A 25240-nucleotide genomic window follows, 5' to 3' on the forward strand; every position below is an offset into this window, starting at 1 on the left:
TCTTTCCTGAAGTTATGAGACAATACAGTGGACAAACATGACACACAACTCACTGCTACATCTTTTAATTTATTTGAAGTACATATATGGAGAAGCCCACAGGAGAACAAGCCTCGTCTGAATGCAGGTCTGCTGATGAGGAGTTCTAATCTTCATTAAGGATGGCTCTGATCTTCTGGTTGGACATCTCAGAGGCCATTAATCTTTGGCTTTTGGAAAGGCTTCCGGCTGTACATCAGCATATATGCATTTGGGGATTGCACATGGCTGTCATGTACCTCCATAACCGCTGAGTCGTCAAAACAGTGCCAGGTCCCGGTTAGGGCACTGCGGCACAGAGCTGTGTAGTGACCCATGTTCAGGTTCCCTGTATGGTTCTAGAGAAGGAGAGGGTTCATATGCATGCTGTTATTATTCTATTCTGGTATAATGCATTCTTACTTTGGCCAGCGCGATATAAAGCTGCCATTTGTGTGCGAGCATCATATTAAAAAAAATGGGAAGCAGGTATCACATTCATTGCTATACACATTCTAAGTAAACTACAAAAATCCAAACCGTGATGCTGTAAAAGATTTGTAATAATGACAGTTTGAGCAGTTTTACATTTAAATGTAAAACGGTTGCTGATTAGTTAATCAGTCATAATTGACTGATGGAATTCACTGTACCTTTCACTCCTGGGGCTCTTAATATATTGTGTGTGTTTACTCACCACAACTGCATACAGGCTATACGAGTAATGGGAAATGTTCTCCACTGAGCTGGAAAGAAACGGGATGAGATTGAGCTTCACGGAAAACAAAACGTTTGTTCGGAGTTTCACCTGGTTCTTCCCCTTACAACCGAACCTGCAGGAGATAACACGACATTGATTTAAGATGTTGTTAGTTTACACCTCATATTACTGACAACATAATCTCTCCTAAATCTACTGGGTATTTAGAAAAGCACTGCATAATATAAAACCCATGTTAGTGCATAAAATATGCATCGCTTTTGTTTAATTAATGCATTAATGCTGTTTATAGTGCTCATCTGTTGCACTGTATTAGTACATTCTTGATATCTAATGGGCCGTCACTTGAACTCACAGTTATGTTGTCCATTAAGTTATACATTAGAGTATTTATTTGTCTCTGTTAGCGTCCACCCATCTGGCCATTCTCCCCAGACGTCTGCCATTAACGGGATGTTTCTTGGCCACAGAGCCAACTGGCTCGAATCAACTGGTTTATCAAACTCGGATTAAAAGTCCATGCTCGCACATTTCTGTGACAGCACTTCACGGCGTGTCATGGATTCAGGTTTTCTGAAGCCTGTATCATTATTTGTAAGACCAAAGACAGACTATTCAAGGTCTGTCACTCTCTTTATCAGAGTTTCTTTAGCACAGTTGTACTTTGAACAGGAAGATAAAAATCATTAGCTGTCTTGTTTTTGTTATTAATTAACCACAGAAAATCATTCACGTGATTTTGCTTACATTAGATAGAATACAATTACTGTTTTCAAGGTCAACGGTGAAGTTAACTAAATGGACACTGACTCAATTTCCTAAATTAAAAAAAAAAAGACTTTTAGTCATCTACATTTCAGAGCTAAGTTCATCTCCTTATGAAGATCCCATACATCAGAAAACCTCAGAGCAGATGTTATGTGGATCTTCAGGTGAGATTGTTATTTTTATTAATGATGACAAAAAAAAAACAAGTATTTTAATATGTAACTTTTCAGATGTGTTGCTGTTACAGATGAGATGAGAACATGTTTCTACTCACCGTTTCAGGTGCAACATGAGGATCTCAGGAGGTTTTTCCAAACTAGTAACGACTGCAGTTTCTCTCCTTTGCCCGCAAATCGAACACAACATCTGCTCCCCACCGGTCAGAATGGTGTGCTCAAAAAACAATGACAGACAATCCTTTGCAGGATAGACACAGAATGGAGTGGAGAAAGCACAGAACAGTACAGGCTAGACCATCAGTATGTAAAATATGACACGCATGAAGAAGAAGAAGATGTTTTTAATTGGAGCTACAATCACCTGCAGCCGTTTAAAGGTACCTGAATAGAGCACTTGATGGTTTTTGGAATAGGTAAGGACAGTACAGTGAAGGTCTGTGTGCTGTGTGCCTGGTGATCGCAGTGCATGCAGAGGGTCATGTAGCTCAGCTGACCCTCAAAAAGATGTGAGACAATGGTGGACTCTCCTGCATCAGTGGCACAGCTTTGCTTCTGTCCAGATCTGGGATGCTGCACTGGCGAGTTCGTCACGTGCTTCGCGGCCTTGTAAACATACACAGATTTTTTTTCTATTTCAGTAGGTGTGATTTGCCACAGAGGGATTGCAGTAATTACGGAGGTTACTGCACCTTTTTGAGGTCGTCGTGCAGCGCGTTGAGGAGAGACAGGAGCAATTCTTGGGCGTCTTGCTGAGAGTAGTTGTTAAACTGGGGGAGGATGGAGCACAGCACAGACCGCGCCTCCACAGGTGCACAGCTGGGGCTTCTCCCCAACCACATCTCCTCCAACAGGCGGACAAACACCTCAGCCACACGGCACTTTGACCTGCACGAACACAGATTAAGCCCAGTGGGAAAAAATGACCGCCATTAATTTGACCCTTTGTGAGGGATGTTGTGGTCTTACCTTGTAAGCTCTTTGCGAGTGTCCTTATTAAGCAGGTGCTCTACAAGGGGCACTGTGGAGCACAGACACTGTAACACAGCATTCAAGTAGCACGAGTTGCCGGAGTTGTCCAAACCACACACTCCTGGTCTGCTGCACCCCGTGAAACCTCGCCGCAGGACTCCAGCCTTGTTTCTCATTTTCCATCACCTGACCACAGCTGATCAAAAAATATCCTTATTCCTGGTCAGTGTCATAGTTTTTCCCTATTTGAATTAATTTGATAAACTGAAATTATAACTAACTAAAATTAGTTTTCAGTGCCTGACCATAGTAGTTATTTTGCCAGAGCTTCAATTAAAAACACATTTTATAATAGCAATAATACACATGATGTTTGCTGGCTCCAGTTTTTCAAATGTTTTGATTTTCCCTGTCTGGAAATAATTAAACATATCAGCTTGACTTTAGCCACTAGAACAAGCAGTATGACTGACCTTTGTTTTGAGGAACGCCTCTCTTGGAATGAGGTGCTGTTTAGCTGTGGCATTACTGGCACAGTGATGCTGCTGTCCGTGGCCAGCTGAGAGGCCAAACTCCTGGTGAACTCTGTCAGGTGCACTCGCCTCCCTGACCTCTGGCTCTGCAGAGTGTGAAGCACAAATGTGTTGATCCATATCACGTGCAGTGTCGCCCAGAGGCCCGGGAGGAACACATCGACGGATTCTTTCAATTCAGATGAAAGAAAGAGAGCTGGTCCGGTCCAGCCCTCTAGGTGGGAAACGAGTTGAGACAGGGAGTCATCACATGGTTGATGTGGCGTGATAGATGGAGATGGCGGTGTTGGTTCTGTGGATGACCTCCTAACAGCTGGAACAAAATTTGTATTAACCCCGAAGCCAGAGAAGATGTCTGTGAGTTTACCGTTCATCCAGGCAGAGCTGTCCAGCTGAACAACGTGTCTGTAGCTGTGGAAAGGTCTCAACAGGTGCTCGACCACTTGCTCAATGACAGGTTTCCTGCTTCGCCTCTGCAGCTGCACTGCACAGTACAGATACATATTGCAGATGAACCCTGAGTTTATGTCACAGAGGAGGGCAAGATGGAGAGAGCAAGGCCCCTGCTGGTAGGAAAGCTGGTATTTTTTTACAGCCAGGTTTTGACCAGGTGTGTATAAGGTCAGGTAGCGCCTGGTGAGGTGGCCGCAGAAAGCAGAGAGGGCTTCCAACTTGTCTCCATCGTTCAGTCTGGTTAGAGACAGAAGCTTCGTCTGGAAGCTGTTTCTCTTCAGCACACCCTGCCATCCGTCTAGTTTTAGGGTCAGCTCAGAACCAAAGCAGCAGTTGCCTCCCGCAGACAGGCCGCTCTGGAGGACCACAGAGAACCACGTTAGCACCTCGGCATACTCCTCCTCGGAGAGGTCGACGCTCTGCTCCCTGCTCGGGCTGTGTGGCGCTCGTGGAGGTCCTGCCTTCACACCAGCAGCTCTCCTGATCAGCTCCCGCACAGCCTCTCTGTCCAGCACTTCCAGCACAAGCTCTCTGGCTGTGTAGTAAACCTGGTAAGTGGGGATGCTCCTGGTGAGGGGCTTCACCTTTTTCGACTTGAAGATATTTGGTAAACAAAGGCTGGTCCTCTGGGTATTTCCATGCAGCTCATCCACTAGATGGCATTCCTCTGACATCCAGGTGCACTCTTTCACTGACAAAGCCTTGGCCTTCATCTTGGCCCCGGTGCTTGGTCTAAGAACAAGCCATCTCAAAATAGTGATGGCTTCTGTCAGAGCAGAGACCTCTGATCTGAACGCACCATGACATGGCAAAAGATAAACCACAAAAATGTAATTCCTTTGTGCTAGAAATTCCTCCCCACAGCTTGTTTATTTTGAACAGACACTGAATGCAGCGCATTGTTTCTGTTGTCCTATAAGGTGTCTGACAGATTGGGTGTGTGTGTGCGTGCTCTCAGGTGTAACACACATGAGAATCTGCTATTGAGGTAAATCACTGTAGCCAGCCAACTGTGTCCTGGCAACCTATAAACACAACACTTTGACCACAGTGCAGCTCTCATGACATGTTTTTGTACTCTTGTGACTTCAGGGTTTGGCATGACATTTAGCAAACCATTTACAAAGCAGCAGGGAACCGTATATATGCTGTCAGTTTGCTGCACACTGTAACTATCTGTCATTAGATGAGGTTTAAACTATCTTTCATGTATTCCACTGGATGTGTGTCTGTACAATCATTTTAAGATGTTCATGGACAAAGTACATGTTCTGTTTTTGCCAATAGATACTTTATTATTCCCCAAAGTCAGATTCTTGTGTTGCAGTAGCTGTTTTAAATCCTTTCTCGTAGATTTACCCTCTCTGCCATTTCTCTTCTTCTGCACTAGTCTCACTGCTGCTGCCACTCTTGGTCTACGTGTCACGAGTCATGCAAAGCTCGTAATGTGCTACAGATCCCACCCCACCCCACCCCGCTCCATGTGCATGTCATGACCAGCCAGCAGGAGCTACTACTGCAGCAACAGGGATATGGTTCCCCCTTACTGGCTTCTAGCTTTCCACTCACAAGCAATAGTGTGTCTCCTTTCTTTTCTTTTTTGGAACACAAAGCCAAACCAAAGCTATCAGTAGCCAACTGTACCCAGGTCAGCAGTCTGTTTGTTTTCCTTCTGCCACAGATTTGGTGTAGAAAAATGTCACTGATGGTATTAAAGACGTGTTCACATCCATTCACATGTATACAGCACCGTGCAGAAGCAATCACAATCAAAATCCGACACCGCACCTACCACCACCTCCTACACCTCCTACTCCTACAACTTTTAGGTGAGTAAAAGTATTAGAACATAAATAAGTAAATGAAATCAAATGTTTGGTTGCATACGACTTCACTGCATCACAGAATTGTTGCTTTCTTCTTTTCATATGCGTCTCTTCTCCTTCAGTTATTGTGGTTGTTGGTCTGGTGACTGACTTGGCCGCTACCAGACCGCCCACTTTTTTCCCCTCTGATGAAATGTATTTATTCTGTTGGCAGTTTGTTTGGATCTGGATCATTGTCTTGCTGCATGATGAAGTTCCTTCCTCCGTTTTGTTGCATTTCTCTGTAAAGTGGCAGACAAACAGTTTCTGTACACCTGTGAACTCAACCTGCTGTTAGCATCATGAATTATATCATCAATAAATATTAGAGAGGTAGTTCCTGAAGCCCAAGATGTTGAACTCAAATTTCACCAGTGTAGAGCAAGTACAAATCCTTTAGCCGTGCTTTTTCCAATACTTTTGGGGGGAGCAGCCAGATATTAAACTTAACTTAACTTAGAATATTAATCTCAATATAAACAGCAAAGTTACATTTATATTTGAGTAACTGGGCTGTCAGTCCTGATGTATTAACAGTATATTCCACATTTACATGTAGAATAATCCATGAGGTCTGCAGGAATTAATGTTGGTAGATCATTAGTACAGAGATTGCTCAATTTGTAATCCCTGCAATAAACCACCAGTGCCATATCTGGTTCCGGCCCTCCTTCTCTCCTCTGTCACAATCAACAACAAAAAAAAAAAGACGAAAATAACACAGATTAATGTCAACTGCAGTAACTGTTTATTCTAAAACAATCACAGTGAGAAAGAAAACTCAGTCCTCTAAGTTATGTGAGGTATAAGCTCTCAATAGTGTGTGCAGTGAATGGAGATGTGAAAGATGTGGAAGTGTGTACAAGGGGAAACAAAACCAAGCTGAAACCTGGAAGGTGTCACCATAGGAGGTAAAAGACCCTCCACGCTCGCTGCGGTAACATCTCCAACAGCATGACGCTTGTAGAAACTCTACTCTGTGTTCTCTCCCTCCTCTGAGTGGAATATATTTCAGGTAAACAAACATTTGCAGGTTTAAAATGTAACGCCCTCTGCATCCGTGAACGCTCGGGTACTCAAATAGCATCAAGAAAAAAAATAACAGCTCTGTGTAAAAACCAAAAGATCGACATTCTGTTCAGAGAGTCTGTGTTTACTCAGAAAAAGAAGCAGTGGGCTGATGATATATGGACAAAGCCAGAACAGCCTACATTCAAGATGACAAAACACAAATACAGTGCTGGGAATTAGTGATCTGAAACAGAAAGATCGCTCTGTGTCCAGCAGAGATTTGTTATTTTAACACAATGCTGTTAAAACCGTTTGCTAATGTGAAACAAGGAGGTAGGTCTTATTGTATATATTATAATGTATTGTTATTAATTATTATTCGTACAAGCAGGATTAACCAGGACTACTGATCCGGAGGTGCAGACGTAAGCCTGTGTGTCCAGTTGTCTGGTTCTGGTGCACAAGACAACGGTGTTGTTTTCGGGACATTGACTCAAAATCCACCCAACAACTAAACTCTGACTAAAACCAAGCTTTAGCCAAGATTTTCTTTACACAGATTTGATCTGAGCTGATATGTGAACAGAATTAACTGTTTTTTTTTTTAAGTCTGCATTTTACACAGTTGTAATGTTCCAAGCGATTTGGCTGTGAAATGAAAAATATCTTTGGCAATGAAGACAAAAACAAGATCAGAATGATATAATTAGTATAAATCAACCAAACAACAAGAGTCCCGCTATGACCATCATTAGTCTAAAGCCTCACCAATAACCTCCAAGAGAAACTAGAATAGAGTAGACAATAGTGTATTTTATCATATTGTAAATGTGTGATGTGACACCAACACATTTCTGTCATGCCCAAATAGGACTAAAGGAGAAATTGATGGACTAATAAGATTGTAATGTAGCTACTATCGTGATAATTCCCTTCCTTCTGTCACCGGGGGTGGAAGAACTGCACAAAGCAACAACTGCACCTGGAGGCCTCTGAAAGCGCTCTATCAGAAATCAAAAATACACTGAATATGTGTTAATCCACTCATATTAAACAACACTAATCACTCCTTCGGTGAACTGTAAGATCTACAAATACCACAGTGGTGATTTTATTTCACGTGGGAGTCTCAAGTAAGACATTTGTGGGCAGTGTTTTGCAGTGGCCTCAGTTGCAGCACCAGAGCTGTTCTTCAGTTGGAAGTTGTGCTGGTCAAACTATTTGTAACTGATGAGTCAGAAACCATCAGAAACTCCAAACAGTGAAACTGCTTTTCTAATAATGGAAAACAGATAAATACACATACAGATATCAGAATTTCCTAAATACATAATAATATTAACCTTAACAGACGACAGTAGAAAAAGCTGTTTGCAGGCTACTGTTTTGCCTACCCGGACACAGTATTTCATTCATCAAATGAAGCTTTGGCAAATGTTCAACAAGGAAGATCTTTTCCCTCTCACTGCATTTGGAATTCCAGCTCTATCTGTCCTGTCACTTCCTCATTCCCTCGCTGTCAAAATGATCTTGAATTCATTCCTATCATCACTGCATCTGTCACATAATCACTCTCCCCACCGTGTTCCCCGAGTCAGCTTGGCGAGAATGTTCTTTAAATAACACCCCTCTTCTTCTTCCAGCCGTGGCACCAGCCTGTGGACCCCCCGGGGGGATTCTTCCTGTTTCGGGTCTTATGGGGTCCTTTTCTGGCTTCAGCCAACGAATGCTCGTCTGCACACTCAACTGATCGCTCCCATCACAGCTTGAGCTAGTTTGACTAATAATTGCTGCAGTATTTATTTGCATCCCTGTTTAATTTGACTATCATTCTGTAAAATCAGACAGACTCACTGAATGTAGCATCACACCTGAAGTGATGCTGTTCACCCTGCGTTACCACAGCAGGTTTGTTAATACACGCGCCTGTTATCGTCACTTCACTGCTGGTTTGAGGATGCTCACTGATTTATGAGCAGAGCAAATGTATATGAATAAAAGTACCAGTGTGAAGCTGCATGTCTAATTATAGCTGTGCCGTCTCATGGGAGTTAACTGGAAAAATGGATTACGCAAGACCTCTGCCTGATAATGCACAGTAATGTACAGCGGTTGCTTACAGCACAGTTTGTTCAATATATGTTTGATAACATATATATTGTTTCTGTACTTCAGTCAGAATCCAAACTGTCTTTTTTTTTGGGTGATGCTAAAAATGGAGAATGTCCTGAAAGGGGTCAGCTTTGTTTTGGAAAACACAAGGAATTGTTATTGTGGTGGGAATGTATGCAGACTTTCCAGTGAGTGGTTCTTGGAAAACTGGCCACAGGATGGAAAATGAAAACAGCTGAAACTCTTTTCTTTTTTTCTTCTCTTATTTTTTTGGGATGGTTCATCTAAACACCTGCAGACCTGAGGCCAGCTCCCGTGTGTCTACAGTACAGATCTCAGAGATGATCATCCATCTGTAACGTAAGTATGAGGCACTGGACACAACCATTAACATGCTTCTTTACATGTTTTGATGTGATTTCACTGAGATCACATCACATCACGACAGTGTTGTATCATATTAGTTTGTCATGTTCGTGACTCATGTTTGCTCCTCGTCTCATACATTGGAGCAGGCACATGTTGAAATGTGGGTGGGATTTTAAGAATGTCATATAAATATCAAGTTCACTTGAATGCGTCCAGATATTTTTTTACCCACACGTTTAGCACAGAGTTCCTATTTTCTTACGGCAGTGGACCTGCTCCACCTCCTGCTGGGACGGTCACACAGTTTGTAACTCTGACATCCAAACTGTACGCTGCTTTAAAGTTGCACACAATGATGCTCTGTTGTGATGCCAGTGGTCAGGGCGCCGTGTAACTGTGTCACTAGTTAAAGCTTTCAAGCTGCAGCTCCCTCGCAGCTAATGTCTATTTATAAAGGCACTTTGTGTTCTTAACTTAAAACTCCAGCTCTCCGCACAACTTGGTCTGAAAATGGACGTACATTCTGAAACTGAGGAGCCGTAATGAGCAGCCCCGAGTTGTAGCTATTAGAGGCTTGTGCTTCGTCACTGCCAAACAGGTCACTGCATTTATATAAGTCGCTTCAGCACTTTCCGTTAGTGGAAATTCTGTGAGCTTAAGCAGTTCCTGGTCTTTGCTGAAATCTGTACCGCTGTGTTTTAACTGGCTTTCCAGGAAAGAGAATAGCATTCATGACCTTGAATTAGGAGACAATGGGTTAAGCAGCCGTCAGCTGATGAGTGATGTGTTGAGCTGCTTATCTTGGTGTTGCTGGACTTTATTTTTAACCTGACAACACCTGACATGACCGGGACCTGTGGAAAAGACCTGAGAAGGTGGGCGACGAGTGGCAGTTCGGACAAAGTGAAGAAGAAACTTCAGAAAGTGAAGCACACAGGTGCAAGACTGAGGACTTTAATATGCAGAAGGATGTGCTGATAAAGTTGCAGCACAGAGGAAAGAACCGAGGAGCTGGTCTTATGATGGTTATAATGAGGAACCCAGTGTGATGCTGAGATGCTGACAGTAAGTCACATCCGACACATCTGTACGTAGAAGTGTGAAAGAAAGAGGGAGCCGCACCATGCTGGAATAGACGTTGGAGAGGAGACGGCGTAATGATATCACATTACAAAAATAGCACAAGACGTTTTGATTAGCATTTGACCTACATTCAGTCTTTAGGCACTCCCCCCGTTCTGCCGTTTTGAACGAATCAGGTACCTCAGCTTTCATCTTGAGAATTCCAGCAGGGTTTAATCGCTGTGGCTGAGGCCTCTATTGTTTAACAAAAGAGAAGAAAACACATTGCTGGCCTCACTTTTCCCAGCAGGAAGTAGCAGCAGTGAAAACCCCAAACCCAGCTGTAGCTGATTATAGTGAGACAACCAGCTCCAAGCAGCTTCCTGTAAGGTTTGTTTAAATAACGGCACAGTTTCTGGTCCAAACTGTGCACGTCCTAAATCAGTTTTCCACTTGTTTGGCTCCTTTGAACAAACATTTGGCAAAACATCTGTTTGAGATACAGAGCATTTAATGCAGTTACGTGCACGATTTGCTCCAGAAGCAGTTCACCATGACAACCGAGGTTTGATGGCATTTAAATATTCAGGGGTCAGCCATTGCAGGACGTTAGAAACATTCTCAACTGAGAAAAAAAAAAGTTTTGAAATGTATAAATGCTGCCTGTGGCTGGAAGTGAAATGGTGTTTTATGGTTTCTACACCTTTCTTGTTGGCAAATAAGTGTTACTGTTGCACATCAGTCAAAATGCCGAACATAGAAAATGTACTTTGTAATGAAACAGCATTTTTACCCTAAAGTCAGTCAACAGCTCTAGAATATCATAGTCTAAGCCAGAGCTACATTTAGCTGGTGACTCTCGCAGCTCGGTGTCATTTAGTCTGCCTACGTGAACATTAAAAGTGGAAGCTAGAGGTGGCAGTCAACATGTCTTCAATAAGGATCTCATGGCTGTGCTGTAATACAAATGAAACGAAAACAACACTTAGTGACTCAGTGAGGTCAGAGAGAAATCCCAGAAATAAATAAGAGACACTGGCCAAACTCTTTGCAAGTAAATTTTTATTTTGAGATATTTCGTAGAACAGGGGAACCAATGATTACAAAAAAAAAAAAAAAAAAAAGTCCAGAAGTGTTCTACATGCTACACCGTTACCTAATTCATCATGCTTGCCTGGAAAAAGTACATAGAAATTTAACAAAAAACATACAATTAAAACTGATGTACATTATACTCACCGTTTACTTTAATGTACCTTTCTCTTACCTCCATGCACGCAATTTTTTTTTTTTTTTACATTACATGTAGATACAAAAAAAAATTAAGACTTGTAGGCGGTTCTTTAAACCACAAAGCAGTTTTTCCAATACAGACAAAACACACCTATAAATAAAAAAAAACAAAACAAAAAGAATGATATCCATTAGAACAATCGATGGAAAATGGAAAGCCTCAACTTTTAGAACTTAACAGATGAATTTGCATCCTACCATAAAACAAAGGATTGCCAAAATGAAAATGGAAGTCTGTCCAACTCCTCGATCTTCAATAATCACACTGAAATAACACATTGATAAAATAAATATCGCACATTTGCTAGAAATAAATAATGATTACTGAAACACCTCACTATGTTAAATGCTAGAGTGAGACAGATTTCATTTACGTGACCTCTTCATTTCATGGTATGAGGATGGTCTTGTGTGTAAAGCACTAGTGTGGCTTCGAGTGTCTCTCGCGGCTGTTACCTTGAGGTAGATAACACATTTACATTAACGCCTACGATAATGGTTGCTGCTGGCATCATGTGTCAGATTTACAGTATGAAAGGGCTTATAAAGGAAGCTTTCTTCAGGGGGAGGAAAAATGTTATAAAGTCAAAACATAAAAAAAATTATAATTAAAAAAAAAAAAAAAAAGGAGACCCCATCCCCTTTTTTCTCTGTGTAGTCCCATTGTGGGTAAGGCTGATTGAAAGCACTTTAAAAGCCTACAGCAATGTTAGCGTTTACCATCCTTCCTTGTGTCACACCCAAACCTCATCTCTCCTATCTTCTTCTCCCGTCCATCTTTCTTCTAGCTACTTCTCACCTTCGCTCTGATCTACAGTACTTAAGTGTGCGAGCAACATGCCACTTCAGCGATGAGGTCGAAGACCCATGAAGGCCTGGTGATCAAGGCTCAGAGTGATGACCAAAATCTTTAAATATAAGAAATCACCCCTCGCAACTGTACAAAAAAGAAAAAAAAAAAGAAAAAAAAAGAAAAAGGAAAGTAACCATAATAAAAAAGGTATGAAATGATTCAAGTACAATAATATACCATATTATTAAAAAAAAATCAAAACTAAACTGCCAAGATTTTGCACTGTGGGAGGATACGTATCTTTAATTAAGATGCTTGAAGATGCTGCTGTATGTTTTGTGGGCGATCTGTGGGGAGCATTTGACAGCGCATGGTGTGAGAGATGCCTGGATGGATTTTAAAGGCAAGTCATCGTTGCTGTCAAAGCCAGGCAGGGCCAGAGAGTCCAACTGCACATTAAACACAATCTCTGTGTTCCTGCTGAGGACGCTCTCGTCCTGCTCTCTCCCCTCCAAAGGCTCTGTCTCTGGGTTGGTCGCAGTCTCCGCAACCCCCTCCTCATTCCGGCTGAACAGGCGGTCCAGGTAGCTGGTGTAAGTGCTCTCCTTCTGGAAGTGGTCCTCTTTGCGAACGTCCCAGCACGCTTCATCTATCAAACAGCCATTCTCCCCGACTCTCTCCCCAGACCCAAAGCTCTCCCAGGGGTGAACAGGCCAGGCACTGTCGCTACTGACGACTCCCAACCCTCCTCCACCTAACTGGGCGAGGTTAACGAGGCACTTCTCCTCCTTCTCCTGACTTATGGACTTGGACATGGAGCCTGAGCTGGGAGCTTCTAGCTGGGAAACGGAAGAATTGAGCTCGTTCAGGAGGCCAACCTCGTTGAGCAGCGCCACATCCTGACAGGGCTCCGGCTGCAGACTCAATTTAATGGTGCTGGCAATGAAGGAGTCGAAGTCAAAGCCCTGGTTTTGCTGGCTTTGAGGCCTCTCGGTCTGGTGTTTCTCCTGCTCTCTGTCCTTCTCCACCGGACTCTGAGTCTTCTCTGCCTCCTGCAGCGCGATCTGGGCCTTCACCAGCCCGTTCTTCTCGCACTTGCTCTTGGCCTTGCGGTCGGCCTTCTCCTTGCTCTGCTGCTCCTTCCAGTTGGAGAGGTCGATGATGAGTTTGGGTTCGTAGTAGTGGTTGACTTCACTGTCCCTCCAGATGAGGTTGTCCAGGTAGGAGGGGGACACAGCCTTGTAGTTACAGGTGTGGCTACACTGCAAGTCACAGTATTTGTTTTCATGATGGTCATCCTGCCAAGATCGATTTGGCAGGAAAAGACTAGAGTAGTCAAAGGATGGCTCATCCAGGAACTTCTCATGATCTCCATCTGCATATTTACGAGGATCCACCTGCAAACAGAGCAGTCAACATTTAGCCACTATCAAAAAGTAAACCAGTCAGAAACTAGAGATCATGTCTATAAATATGAAACTTCTGAATACTACTTTCCATTTCTCATGAACATAGAACAATACGCTGATAACCCTTAGAACTAACCTAACCTATGTGTTCTCACATTTACTCCTCACACTGAACTATTAGCAGTCACATTTTATTTTTAAAGTAGAAGCACAAATCTATTTTTTGTCTAATTGCAAACTCACCTGGACCTCCTCCTCATCTGTTACATCAGAGAGTGCCCTTGGGTCAACCTGAACTTCATCTGGATCGTGGGTGCTGTGCAAGTGCCAGTCTGCCTCTGAGAGCTGGCTCTCGTGAAACCTAATCACAGTGTGCAAGGGAGACTTTAATACATAAACAGATGCTCAAAACATTGACGTCAAACTAAAAAAATGACTTTATTGCCATTTAGGGATCAAATGCACGAATGTACCTGTCCCAGATGTGACTGTGACTCTGGTCCATGAGCAGGATATCATCAACTTCATCCTCAATGTGAAAGGGGTGCAGAGAGACAGGTTCATCCAGGGGGAAGGAGTAGTCAGCCATATAAGGGTGGGCCAATGCTTCCTCCGCAGTAAGACGATCCATAGGGTTAAAAGTCAGGATCTTCTCCAGGAAATCAAGGGCTGCAGAGAGGGTGAAAAATGAGATCATCAAGGCTGAAACAGAACTTGGTGTATGACAGGTATGACACTGACCCCTTTAATCTGCGAGTACTTGAACAACAAATGAATCATTTCTGAATGAATCAATAAGTGGCACTCACCCTGGGGACTGACGTCAGGCAGCAGCTTGGCAAGTGGTGTGTGGGGCTTGGACATGTCATTGCGGATGAAGACGGGAATGACGCTGTGAAGCTCCTGTCGATCTTCCTCTCGTAGCACAGGGATGGACTCTAAGATCAGCTGCATCTGCTCTAGTTCATGGGCTCCTGAAACACCAGGCAGACCCTATGTTACACAACTTTCAACCTCTGCATGACTGAGTGAGTTTGTTCTGAGCGAGGCCGAGTGGAACGGAGATGTTATTTGCCTTGAGTTCAGCTCAAGGCAGTTTCAACGAACACTGAGACTGAAAAGCGAGTCTCTCCCAGCTCTGGCTGGATATGCAAATGAGAGCAATGGTGATACTAAAAGCAGACTGACTCTGCCTCTCTGAACAAAGATATGACTAAGAGAATGAACATTTATCTCATCACAGTCAACCAACCTTCTTCAAAGACAAACATAAGAAGCCGAGTTAGCATTTACCTGCAAAGAGGGTTTTTCCTGTAAGCATTTCAGCGAAGATGCAGCCAGCGGCCCACATGTCGATGGCTTTGGTGTAGTTGTTAGGAGAGAGCAGCAGGCGGGGAGACCTGTACCACTTGGTGACCAGACCTTCAGAGAGATGGCCCTGTGGTAGAATGAGAAAACATTTTGTAGGACTGGAAAAAAAACAATAAAATGTACCACAAGGAATAGCTAAACCATATTTCCCCATTCATGGTTACATAAACATAAAGTCATGTAATTAAAGTGCACATTCACGCATAGGCAGCTTTACTGTAATGAACTGCAGAACGAGCCTGTCTGTTTGCTAAATTTCCCAACTACTGTGCCATATCCTTGATGGACCTGCTCTGTGCTGGTCACGTACACAACACCACATCAGACAAAGACCCCAGAGAGAAAAAAAGGGAGAGATCAGACACGTGCAAGGCCTGTCAGCAGTCTGAGAGAGCAAGGTAATCCCCCTGCTCTGCCACACACAGACATCAATGACACCAATCTGCACTTCACTCACACAGTGCCTGACTGCGTTCAGGGTCAGGAGGACATTGAACACAAAGGAGAATGACCTGTAGGTGCTTGTGTACCCACTGGATCACTGGGGGAGGGGAGGTGGTAAAACAACACCATCACTTCCCTCTCTGCCCTGCATGCAGTAGTAGTTTGTGGTGAGACCAAAATGGTCAGCTTACCACTGAGACAGGCTCTTGTTTCTGCCCTAATTTAGCCACAAATACTTTATGTCACGCTATCCTGGAGTGTATCGCTGCTCTGCACTTACTTGTTTTGATGGGCCTATAAATAACACCACACAGACTGTCGATATAATCCCCTCCGTCAAGTAACCAGCTAATCTGGTTGTCTGAGACTAGCAGAGACTTTCACCAAGAAGCTTGTACAGAGGTCGAGTAGAATTAGAAGAAAGTATTGCACACAGGCAGCTTTCACTGAAACTAACAAGGCAGTTCAGCCACCCATTCTGAGAAACCACCTGACATATGTCGAGAAATGCATGGATCCAGTTGAGCACACTATTGTGACAGATGTAGATTAGCCTTAAAGAGCATCATGTCATTGCATAAGGACAATTCTACGTACAATGGACTCTGAACTTAAAAGGATCAGATTAGACTGATTGGCTCCCAGCTGAAGGCCTAAAGTGCATTAGATGAACATCCAAGCATGCTTCTTACTTTACTGATTTCTAAGTGGGTCACTCACCACACACACGCACACACACCTCAGTACTTCTGGCAACAATTGGTGATTACCATAACCATTAGATTTAGTTCAGACCAAGCTGACATTCAATGACTCATATCTTGCACCCGCCGTGCGTCAGGCTATAGTTAGTCACAGCAACCTTTACGAACATCTAGTTTAACCTGATAAAGGTGATTTTGTTGTAGTGTCTGAGACCATTTCTAGCCCAGCTTCAATTTCAAGAACAAAGACGTGCTGCTTCGCAGTGCCTTGTGACTGAAATGCAAATCCAAAATGACATATTTACTGAACTTGTTTTAATATTAACCCATCCACCCACACACGTGAATCATTTCACTAGTAAACTTTGATACTGTAAGTGGAGCATCACTGCAGTTTCATAATACATTTGGACTAACTGCCACATGAGCAGTTTATTTCTAATGTCCAGTTTATGGCTAATCACCACAATTCTTGGCTCTTGTTTGTTGAAAACCAAGAAAAACTGCAACTAACACCAACTTTTAGTCTTGGAAAAATAAGTGAGTCCCCACTTCTGAAATTCATCAAGTCAACTTTCTAGCATTTTTCTTATTTAGTCCTGTGAAGCCAGACAGGCCTGTTGCTGGCTGAAAAACTGGGTCAAATATGTGTGTGTGCTCTTTCAGTTGTGGTTTGGAGCTCTGCATTGCACAGGGCGTTTGTGTGGCAGAAAGGACCTCTGTGAACCCTTTCAGCAGCTCAAATCACTAAATTTTACACAGCCACAGGCAAACACAAGATCCTGCATTCAAGAGTTTCCTCAAGTTAACATTAGTGGAAACAGTTTTCAACATAAGTAACTCATGTCTATGGCCTTGACAAACTTCTTCTTGCACTTCTGTTGATTTTAAAAGACCACACTTAAATCTTCTGTTTAAAGGATTAACTTAAGGCACATATGAGTAAGTACGTGTGACGTATTCACACAACAATGTGAAAACCGGATCGTATTTCTTCTCTAAAAACATGTACAGTCACACTGAGCAAATATGAGGTCACTTAGCTAAGGCACACATGGGTGTCCTAAAGTAGTTTATAGCTTCAGCAACCAACCAATACTAAGCCTGAGTAAGGCTCCTACAACAAGACAAAGAACTGGCTGGGAAAGGGGTAATCAGGGTTGGATAGTGCACGTGAATTCTTGTCATTCCTGATCCCGGGCCACCACAAAGACCCGCCTTAAGGTTCACACAGGCAGAAACAAGTCACTTTTTCAAAACAGTGGACAGCATAGAAACACATGTACTAAGTATTATACATCATATTAAGTAAAGCCATGCAGGATTAATAAAGTCTAAAGGGACTCATAAAAAGTTATTCTGTTATTTACAGAAACAATACAAAGAAGTAGTGTGACGAACAGGTGAATCAAATGCCTTGTGCCTTGTGCCTACACAGATGATGCATGAATCTAGATACAATGTTAACGAAGCTATTGCAGAACCCGAGGTTCATTGGCAAAGAGCACATCTTTATTTAGAAATGACATTATTCAAATAACATGCACTCAGTCACCCAGCTGCTCTGGCTAGCTCTGCCTGCTAATAGCAAAGGGTGGTTGTGAAAGCAGACTTGCCCCTAGTGATTCTGCCCTAAAGTCTAGCCAACATTGAAACCAAGTGTTTTTAATGCCTACACACTTCACTGGTCACCAGTGTTGTGTGGGGGTGATGGGTTCATTTTTAAACAAGTCTCATTTGGCCTGAGACACCAGACAGACAGACACACACAATCAGATGGCTAAAAGAGCCACAGAAAAAAATTGCCTGTCTGACTACATGACTGCAGCATTTGTATCCCAACAGCAGGAGTCTGCTGCAACACTACAGCAGACAATAGTCAAACACAAGAGAGCTGACCCCAGCCAAGCAGGATTTCAGTACCCGCTTGCCTGCATGTTTCCCCATCAGGGAAAGAAATGCTTATGCAGAGGAAAAAAAAGCCCACATGGTAGAGTCTGAAGTAAGGGAGGAGTACAGCAATACTGGCTGAGTGGTTAAACTGTGAGAAACTCTCACCCTCTTCCCTTCCTGACGCAGACACCCATTGTCTGCACCTAAGATATGACTCATATGAGAATACAGAAGTCAGAGCTGAAAATGTGACCAGACTACTAAAATGTAGAGTGTTTCCAGTGGTTGCTGGAAATGAGCAGTTCCGTTGTGCATGTTTGTCTCAGAGCAATGTACGATGTGGCAGGATCTTAAGCTGTGTAAAAGGATGTGAACAGTACTGTGCCAGACAGAGGGATCACATCATGTGAGCCCACTGCAGACCCTGAGATGAGTAATCTGAGACACGTGTAAGAGACTCGGTGCTCAAAGGAGATCCAGCAACCACAGAGAGAGGAAGGCAGAGACTTCCCAACCACCATCACACCACCATATGGCCTTCAACAGGAATTTCCTCATGTCTTTATAAGGTGACAGAAACACGCAAGGGCAATGTAGGACTTACACCTGGCTACAATTAGACGGATCACACTCGCCTCATGCCAAAGACAAAGGCAACCTTCTTTACTGCTACCTTTACAGAACTTTGCAACAAACAGTAAAACACAAGTTAAAGAGAACAGTAAATGTGTGCCATCAACATTTGGTGTGTTACCATCTGTCGTTTAATGCTGGCACCTGAGAAAAAAAAAAAAACCTCTCTGAGACCTAGTATTTTTGATCGAACAAAACAAAACTAGTTAGAGCTCTCTTACAAATGAAACTGGAGGAAATCATGCACTCTAAGATATAATATTTTAATGCAGTATGTCTATAACTAATCTGCTGCAGGCTGTAGTCTTCAACATCATTAGATGCTGACCAAGGGTTAAGCCTAAACAATATCCGTTTTTCCACATACTACATTCAAATATTTGCTCTTCTGTTCACCTGCAAATATGGATCTTTCTCTTTGTTATGCCACATTATCATAAACCCACTCATTTGTATATTTATACTTAGATCAGACCGTTTTCATTTCCAACTATACACATTTGTCAGTGGGCAAAAAAGTTCCCAGGATTGTCTTTTCCCCCCCGTCTCAGGTCTCCTGAGAAGGGAAACAGAGGCGTTACCTAAAGGAACCACATCCCATCTTGTTTACTTCCTGCTGAAAAACTGTCACCCTGGGAAGTGCTACATTACAGGGTAATAATGTAAACATCCCGTGACAGAACAGCAGAGCAGGCAAAAAGTGTGCAAACAACAGAGTTCTGAGAAGAGCAAACATCGTCCGCATTTCAACATACCAATCATGATGAAACCCAATGTAAATCATGATTGGAACAGTTACTCTGAGACGGGTCCTACCTTATGAGAGTAGTGGGGGTCCATGATGCGAGCCAGCCCAAAGTCCCCGACCTTCAGTACCAGGTCTTCTGTGTTGACGAAGAGGTTGGCGGGCTTGAGATCGCGGTGTAGCACATTGGCAGAGTGGATGTACTTAAGGCCCCTGAGGAGCTGGTACATGAAGAGCCTGGCATGGTCTTCAGACAGAAGGCCCCTCTCCAACAGCTGACACAGGTCTGTCTCCATGTACTCTTGCACAATGTAGACCGAGTTGACCTCCGTCAGGGACACCACGTCCTCTGTTAGCCTGCGACCACTGGGGCCCAGTGTCTCAAACACCTAGGGACAATAAAAGGATCAGTTTTTAAAAGAGTTTTTAAAAAAATGGACATCAAGTGTTGATATTATCTTCTGTAGTCCAAAAAAGGAACAACTATGCCCTTTTTGACTCTGAGTAACACATTGCAACTCACCTTGACAATGTTGTCGTGGTCAAGGCGTCTGATGATCTTGATTTCCCGCAGGGCATGCTTCACGCTCTGGGGATCAGTCAAGATGATTTTCTTCACAGCTACACTCTTGTCACAGTCTGTGTCAACTGCTGAAAACACCAGGCCGTTCCCACCATAGCCCAGTGGCTTCAAATCCATGTAACGAGAGCCCAGGTCAAAGCCATGGATGTTCATCAGCGACTCAAACTTCTCCGCCATGATGACCGTTTCAGGTTTAACTTCAGCTATGTCCAAAGTTTGATCTCTGGCCTGTTTCAAGTCCAACTTTAACACTAACGGAGGAATTTATATGAAAATACCTCTAGAGACTAAGCCAACCCACCCCTGTATAGATGACTACCGAGTCCCCCTGTCTGACAAAGGGCTCAGAAGCAGAGCACTAAATTGTAATCAAATATTGTTTCCATTGTGAATAAAGGAAAAGAAATTAAACACCCAATTTCTCCCACGGATCCTGGTTTGGATATCTTTAGATAATTTTTTGTTGGCTAGTGTTTGTAGACTGCAATGGAATGGCCGATTAAAAAACTAAACAAAAAAACAAATAAACACTGATGTTAAACTATAAAAGCATGTAATTGCATCCTCACAGTGCCGATACATTCAGTGTATGACTGGTCCTGAGCAGCTTCATGTGTAATGTGCCTACATGCACTGTTGTTTCCTTCTTTTTTTTTTCTTTTTTTTATTTTGTATTTAAATAATTATCCGTCTGTCCAAATCACCTGAACTATAAAACTGAAATGATTCTGGCCTTGAAGTCTTCAAATTAATGTCCCACCCTCAATGATCAGGTGGCTCAAGTTCGCCACAGTCGCAATCAAAACTATCCTCCATTTTACTTGAGAATAACCTGAAAGACAAGAGGGGGAAACAGAACAAAACGGTGTAAGAAGTGAAATACAGAGGGCGTAGGAAGGAGTTTAAAGTCAATCATCCAACAACAACAACAACAACAACAACAACAGGAAATTCCCACGAATCGTAGCTCGCCCTGCTTGTAGTAGAGCCGGGGATTTTACAGAGGCAGCAGACAAACCTCACACCTCATTTACCGGTTTCTCTTCAACGTGGTGACAAATGGAAACTGACCCTCCCCCGCTGAGAGCGCCTGCTAGTCCGGTTTCTGACTATCGAATACATTGTGAAATAACCTCAGCTTCGCTAACATTAACACCCGATTCGTCCACACCACACACTAGAGACAAACGTGTATTTAGACGTTTAACTACATGTTTATAGCCCATTTTATTTCGGTCCTTAACCCGATTCGGCGGAGGAAAAGCTAAGAATGGAAGCCAGGCGACGGTCCTCCCGACTGACTGTCTACGTGGTTTACCGTATCACATAACCACTGCCACACAGTAACACAAGCATACACAAGGTTTAACACAGAAAACCAACATCTCAACGTGCTGTTTGTTAGATTAAAAGTCAACACGACGTCGAAGTGAAACCCACGGACAGCGGGAACAAAGGCGCCCGTTGTTGGCGGAGCTCGACCAGGCTACGTGGTAACAGCCGACGTCGGATAAACCGTTAAAAACAAAAACGACCGCGAATCTACACGGGAGCAACATGAAACGTAAAGCAACGGCGTACAAAGAACGACTTACAGTCCGTATCCTTCGCATTAGTTTTGTTTTTGTGCTCGATCAAACCAGACGCGGTTCGACGAGGATCAGCTCTGCGGATCTGTTGCAGCCGCCATCGAGGCTGGGCACAGCTATGAAAGGCAGCTTTGACGTCACCAGGCTGCCTTCAGGGACGGTCGGAAAACGTCACCTCTCACAGGTGGTGCTGTAATTTGGTGTACCGTGAAGGGGTTCTCTAATTATCCCTGAGTCCTTGTTTGATTATTTTATTTATTATTTTTTACAAAAGTGCACATTTTAGTGCAATCCGCTGGGCTGCATTTACAACACTATCACCAATTATAATGAATTATGTTGTTTAGATTGGTTGGCATTATATATTGTTTTATCATCATTATTATTATTGTTGTAGGAGCAATTTGTTAGTCTGTTTGTTTTCCCTAATTGTTATTTTTGTGTACAATGTGAGTTAATTCTTCTAATTATTCCTTACTATTGTTTTTTTTTTCTCTTCCAGTTGTTAAATTAATCATTTGAGTTTGCTATTGGGCAGGACTATGTGCACCTCAGGTCTATAGGTACAGCACCTGCAAGCAGGAGGAGAGGGCCTATGTTTGTTTTTTTTTTACTACACCAAGAGAGGCAGCAGGACCAATGTTTGTCTGTTTGCATGCATTGGATAAAAATAAATTATCTCAATGCAAATTTGAGAATGGGCCACAGCCTCTTTTGATTGTACAACTAACTAAGAGATACTTCTAAAAGGTTAATTAACTTTTCGATTTGGTTAACAGATTCGAGCAGTACTTGAAAGCAGCAGGAGTCATTCAAAATTGCTTGTTGAGCTTTGAACCACGTGACAGCGCCAGATTCCACATTCAAAGGTTTATGGATGAGATGTAACATCAAATGCCAGTAATAAACAAGAACTCTGTGGTGGTGAAACGTTTAAAACAAAGTCCATCCACAGCTGCAAATCTGAAAACAAATAGGCTATAATAAACTAGGATATTAGTAATAGCTGTAGGTGAATTGGATATTTTTTCCTGAGTCATTTTTGTTACTAGTGGCACGAATCTTCAATATGATCTCAGTGCTCTCATGTGAACCATGCAGGGAAATACATTTAGTGTTTCATATAAAAAGAGATGGAAAAATCTCCAAACACGACCTTATAGTCTACGCAAAAAGGCGCTATGGCAGGTGGTGATCTTACCTGAATTAGAGATCCTAGGTTATGTGTTCTTCTTTCTGTTTGTTTTTATCTTTTCCGATCCTTTCAAGACTGAGCCGGTAGCAAAAGTGACGTTTTTTGCAAAAACAGTCTCTTCACAAGCCATGTGTTTTTTTTTTTTTTTGGTTTTTTTTTTGCAATAATGCGCGTTTCTGTTTTATTTTAATAGGCTCTGTATATGTGCTCTTTTCCCGATTGGTCCGCGATTTATTTTTGCCTTTGATTTGCACTGTGTTGTTTTCAGATTATGCCACAACACTGTGGCTGTGTGAAAAATCCCAGGACAGGTCACTCACCGCGGCTTGCGGATTTAGAAAGTCCATCTGGCACCGATATGCGCAGGGTGTTTCCCTCTCATTTCATCTCCAATAGGCTCACTCATCCCGAGCAAAACAAAGTCAAGGGATTAACGAAGGCGCTATTTTTCCTTCCTTCCTTCCTCTCATTCAGACTGCGGTCTGTGTCCAACAGCGCCTGGTCCTCCCTCACCGGGGAGGCTGTTGTGAATGGATGGATGGATGGGAGGGCAGGCTACAGCATCACAGCCGCAGCAGCCTGCATCAGCATCCGCAGACAGACCATGTGAGAACCCATGTGCCCGAGATTGCAGATGGCTCTCACAGGCCGGGATGGGCTCTGCGATGGAGAACTGCATGCGGACTGTACGGGATGCGACAGACTGGGAGAGTGACAGTCTCGCTTGTTAGTTGGTCAAGGACAGAGAACTGTTGAAAAAGAGACGATTTTACTCTTATATTTATGGTGCCGGCGTGGTTTATGATGATATTTTGTCTCATTCATCACCGTTCCCAAAGTTATGTAACAGCCCATGCACTTTAATGCTATGCATCTCATATGATTAGCTGGAGAGAGAGAAAGGGGAGATGCTATCTGTATCTAAGTAGACTGTTGTTTTTATGCGAGATAAATTAAATACCTGAATTGAACCTACGATTTTATATTAGATTTATTCATTGCAGGTTTACACAGAATGTTTGTTAAAACTTTCCAGGATAGTGCCCCAGGGTTTTACATAGAGGTCAGAGGTCAAGCTGGTGCACGCAGACTGTCTATTTTCTGACAACTGAGGGAATCACTGCCGCCTTCCATCCCAGCCAAGACACTTTACATTCTCCACAAGCTGCAAAGTAAAAGTGAATCGCATTTAATGAAAGGATGTGCATAATATGATTCCCTTCCACTGCCGCCTGGTGAAGACTTACTGATTGCTTCTGACTGCAGCTACATTACTGATCAAAAATCACATTTGCAGATAAGGTGTTGGCACTTGCTTGCCCTGTCTGTGCCCTTTGCCCTGTGCTGTAAATGAATGAAAAGAGGTCAGAAGGTAAAGCTGCTTCCTATCTCTCCCCCCGGGCCTCCTGGGGTAATAATGTCATCATATCGCATTTGAATGGTTCTGACATATAAAGACTATCAGATGCAGGTCATTACAGACTTTACAGGCCTCCTAACACATTTGCACTTTTGTGCAGATGGAGCTTGATCTCACACTCATGCATACACAGACACACATTTGCTACCTACAGAGCATAATTAGTCTTAGTCCCATTTTTGCATTAACATCATCTAACTCACTATAAGATTAGACTTATCAGCTGTATTTGCCATTTCACCTGTTCTCCTTGTTAATTGTGAAACGAGGATTATCCTCAACATCACTTTATATTTCACATTCACATCTGGTTTTCACTTAAGGAAATTAACTCATCTTGCAACTTACCAAGGCTGAAATTGTCCTCAGCTGATCGGAGCAACATTGTGCAGAAGTTAATAGTCCATTCAGGAGAAATGATTCTGTATATCCAACACAGCCTGACAGGTGGAGAGTTTTCCACACACTGCAAGATCTTCTTGTATATGTGTGGGTATGTGAGTGTATTCTCAGAGCCCTGTCAATGTGTTATCCTACTCCATGTGCCTCTGGTTGTGAGGTGGAGCTCCATGGAGAGTTAATATAGGCCAGGCCGGAAATGGGAGGGGCCTGCTCTGTGTTTGGCTTGGCCTGCCAGTGTCTCAGACCCACCTCTATTAGACTCCACGGCCATTATTTCTCTGTCTTTCCCTTCCACAGCTACTTTTTTGCTCTTCTGTCTTTCTATTTTCTCATTTAAAGATCTCCACTAACATTTTATTTCTTTTGGCTTAGCCCAAGCAAGACTCTGCAGCATGCACTGTAATACTATATTCTTGTTTCTGAGACGGACAATTGCAAATCCAATTCCAGTGATTCATGGTTTTTATGTTATTTCCAATGCACTGAAATTCTTTGTCAAGTGAAAGTCTTCCAAGCACATGGATAAGGGAATATTCTGACACCTTGCATTAAATAGGGGTATTTTTGGTCACTTTAAGAGCACGCAGTTCTTCTTCTGAAGAGGACTCTTTGTGTTTGCAGGGCTTTTTGTAATGGTCAGCATCAGTGCGGGGTTTGTGACACTTGTTCAAATGCCAGACCAAATTTAGTGCTAAGGAGGATATCC

At 42.9% G+C, this 25240-nt stretch overlaps 1 protein-coding gene across 2 annotated transcripts; it reads right to left on the bottom strand.

Annotated features, from left to right (window-relative positions):
- Positions 1 to 12011: 12011 nt before the first annotated feature.
- On the bottom strand, positions 12012 to 24669 carry mapk6 (mitogen-activated protein kinase 6). Of its 2 annotated transcripts, none has more exons than XM_026378137.1 (8): positions 24481 to 24669; positions 19869 to 20760; positions 19417 to 19734; positions 14849 to 14993; positions 14365 to 14529; positions 14029 to 14224; positions 13799 to 13916; positions 12012 to 13543 (listed from the first exon to the last, which is right to left on the bottom strand). In XM_026378137.1, the coding sequence occupies exons 2-8, from the start codon at positions 20103 to 20105 to the stop codon at positions 12449 to 12451; spliced, it is 2274 nt and encodes a 757-aa protein (XP_026233922.1). In that variant the 5' UTR covers positions 20106 to 20760; positions 24481 to 24669; the 3' UTR covers positions 12012 to 12448. The 2 variants fall into 2 exon arrangements, with proteins under 2 accessions (XP_026233922.1, XP_026233921.1); XM_026378136.1 differs by lacking the exon at positions 24481 to 24669 and adding an exon at positions 21524 to 21673.
- Between the last annotated feature and the right edge of the window lie 571 nt (positions 24670 to 25240).

Source organism: Anabas testudineus, chromosome 3 (genome assembly GCF_900324465.2).
Source record: "Anabas testudineus chromosome 3, fAnaTes1.2, whole genome shotgun sequence".
In the NCBI taxonomy this organism is placed as follows: Eukaryota; Metazoa; Chordata; class Actinopteri; order Anabantiformes; family Anabantidae; genus Anabas; species Anabas testudineus.

Coding starts and splice junctions, on each gene's coding strand:
- mapk6 (XM_026378137.1), bottom strand. CDS start 20,105: ATGGCGGAGAAGTTTGAGTCGCTGATGAACATCCATGGCTTTGACCTG. Junction 14,994..19,416: donor ACCCCCACTACTCTCATAAG/GTAGGACCCGTC, acceptor ATTCTACCACAG/GGCCATCTCTCTGAAGGTCT. Junction 14,225..14,364: donor GCCTGACGTCAGTCCCCAGG/GTGAGTGCCACT, acceptor CCCTCTCTGCAG/CCCTTGATTTCCTGGAGAAG.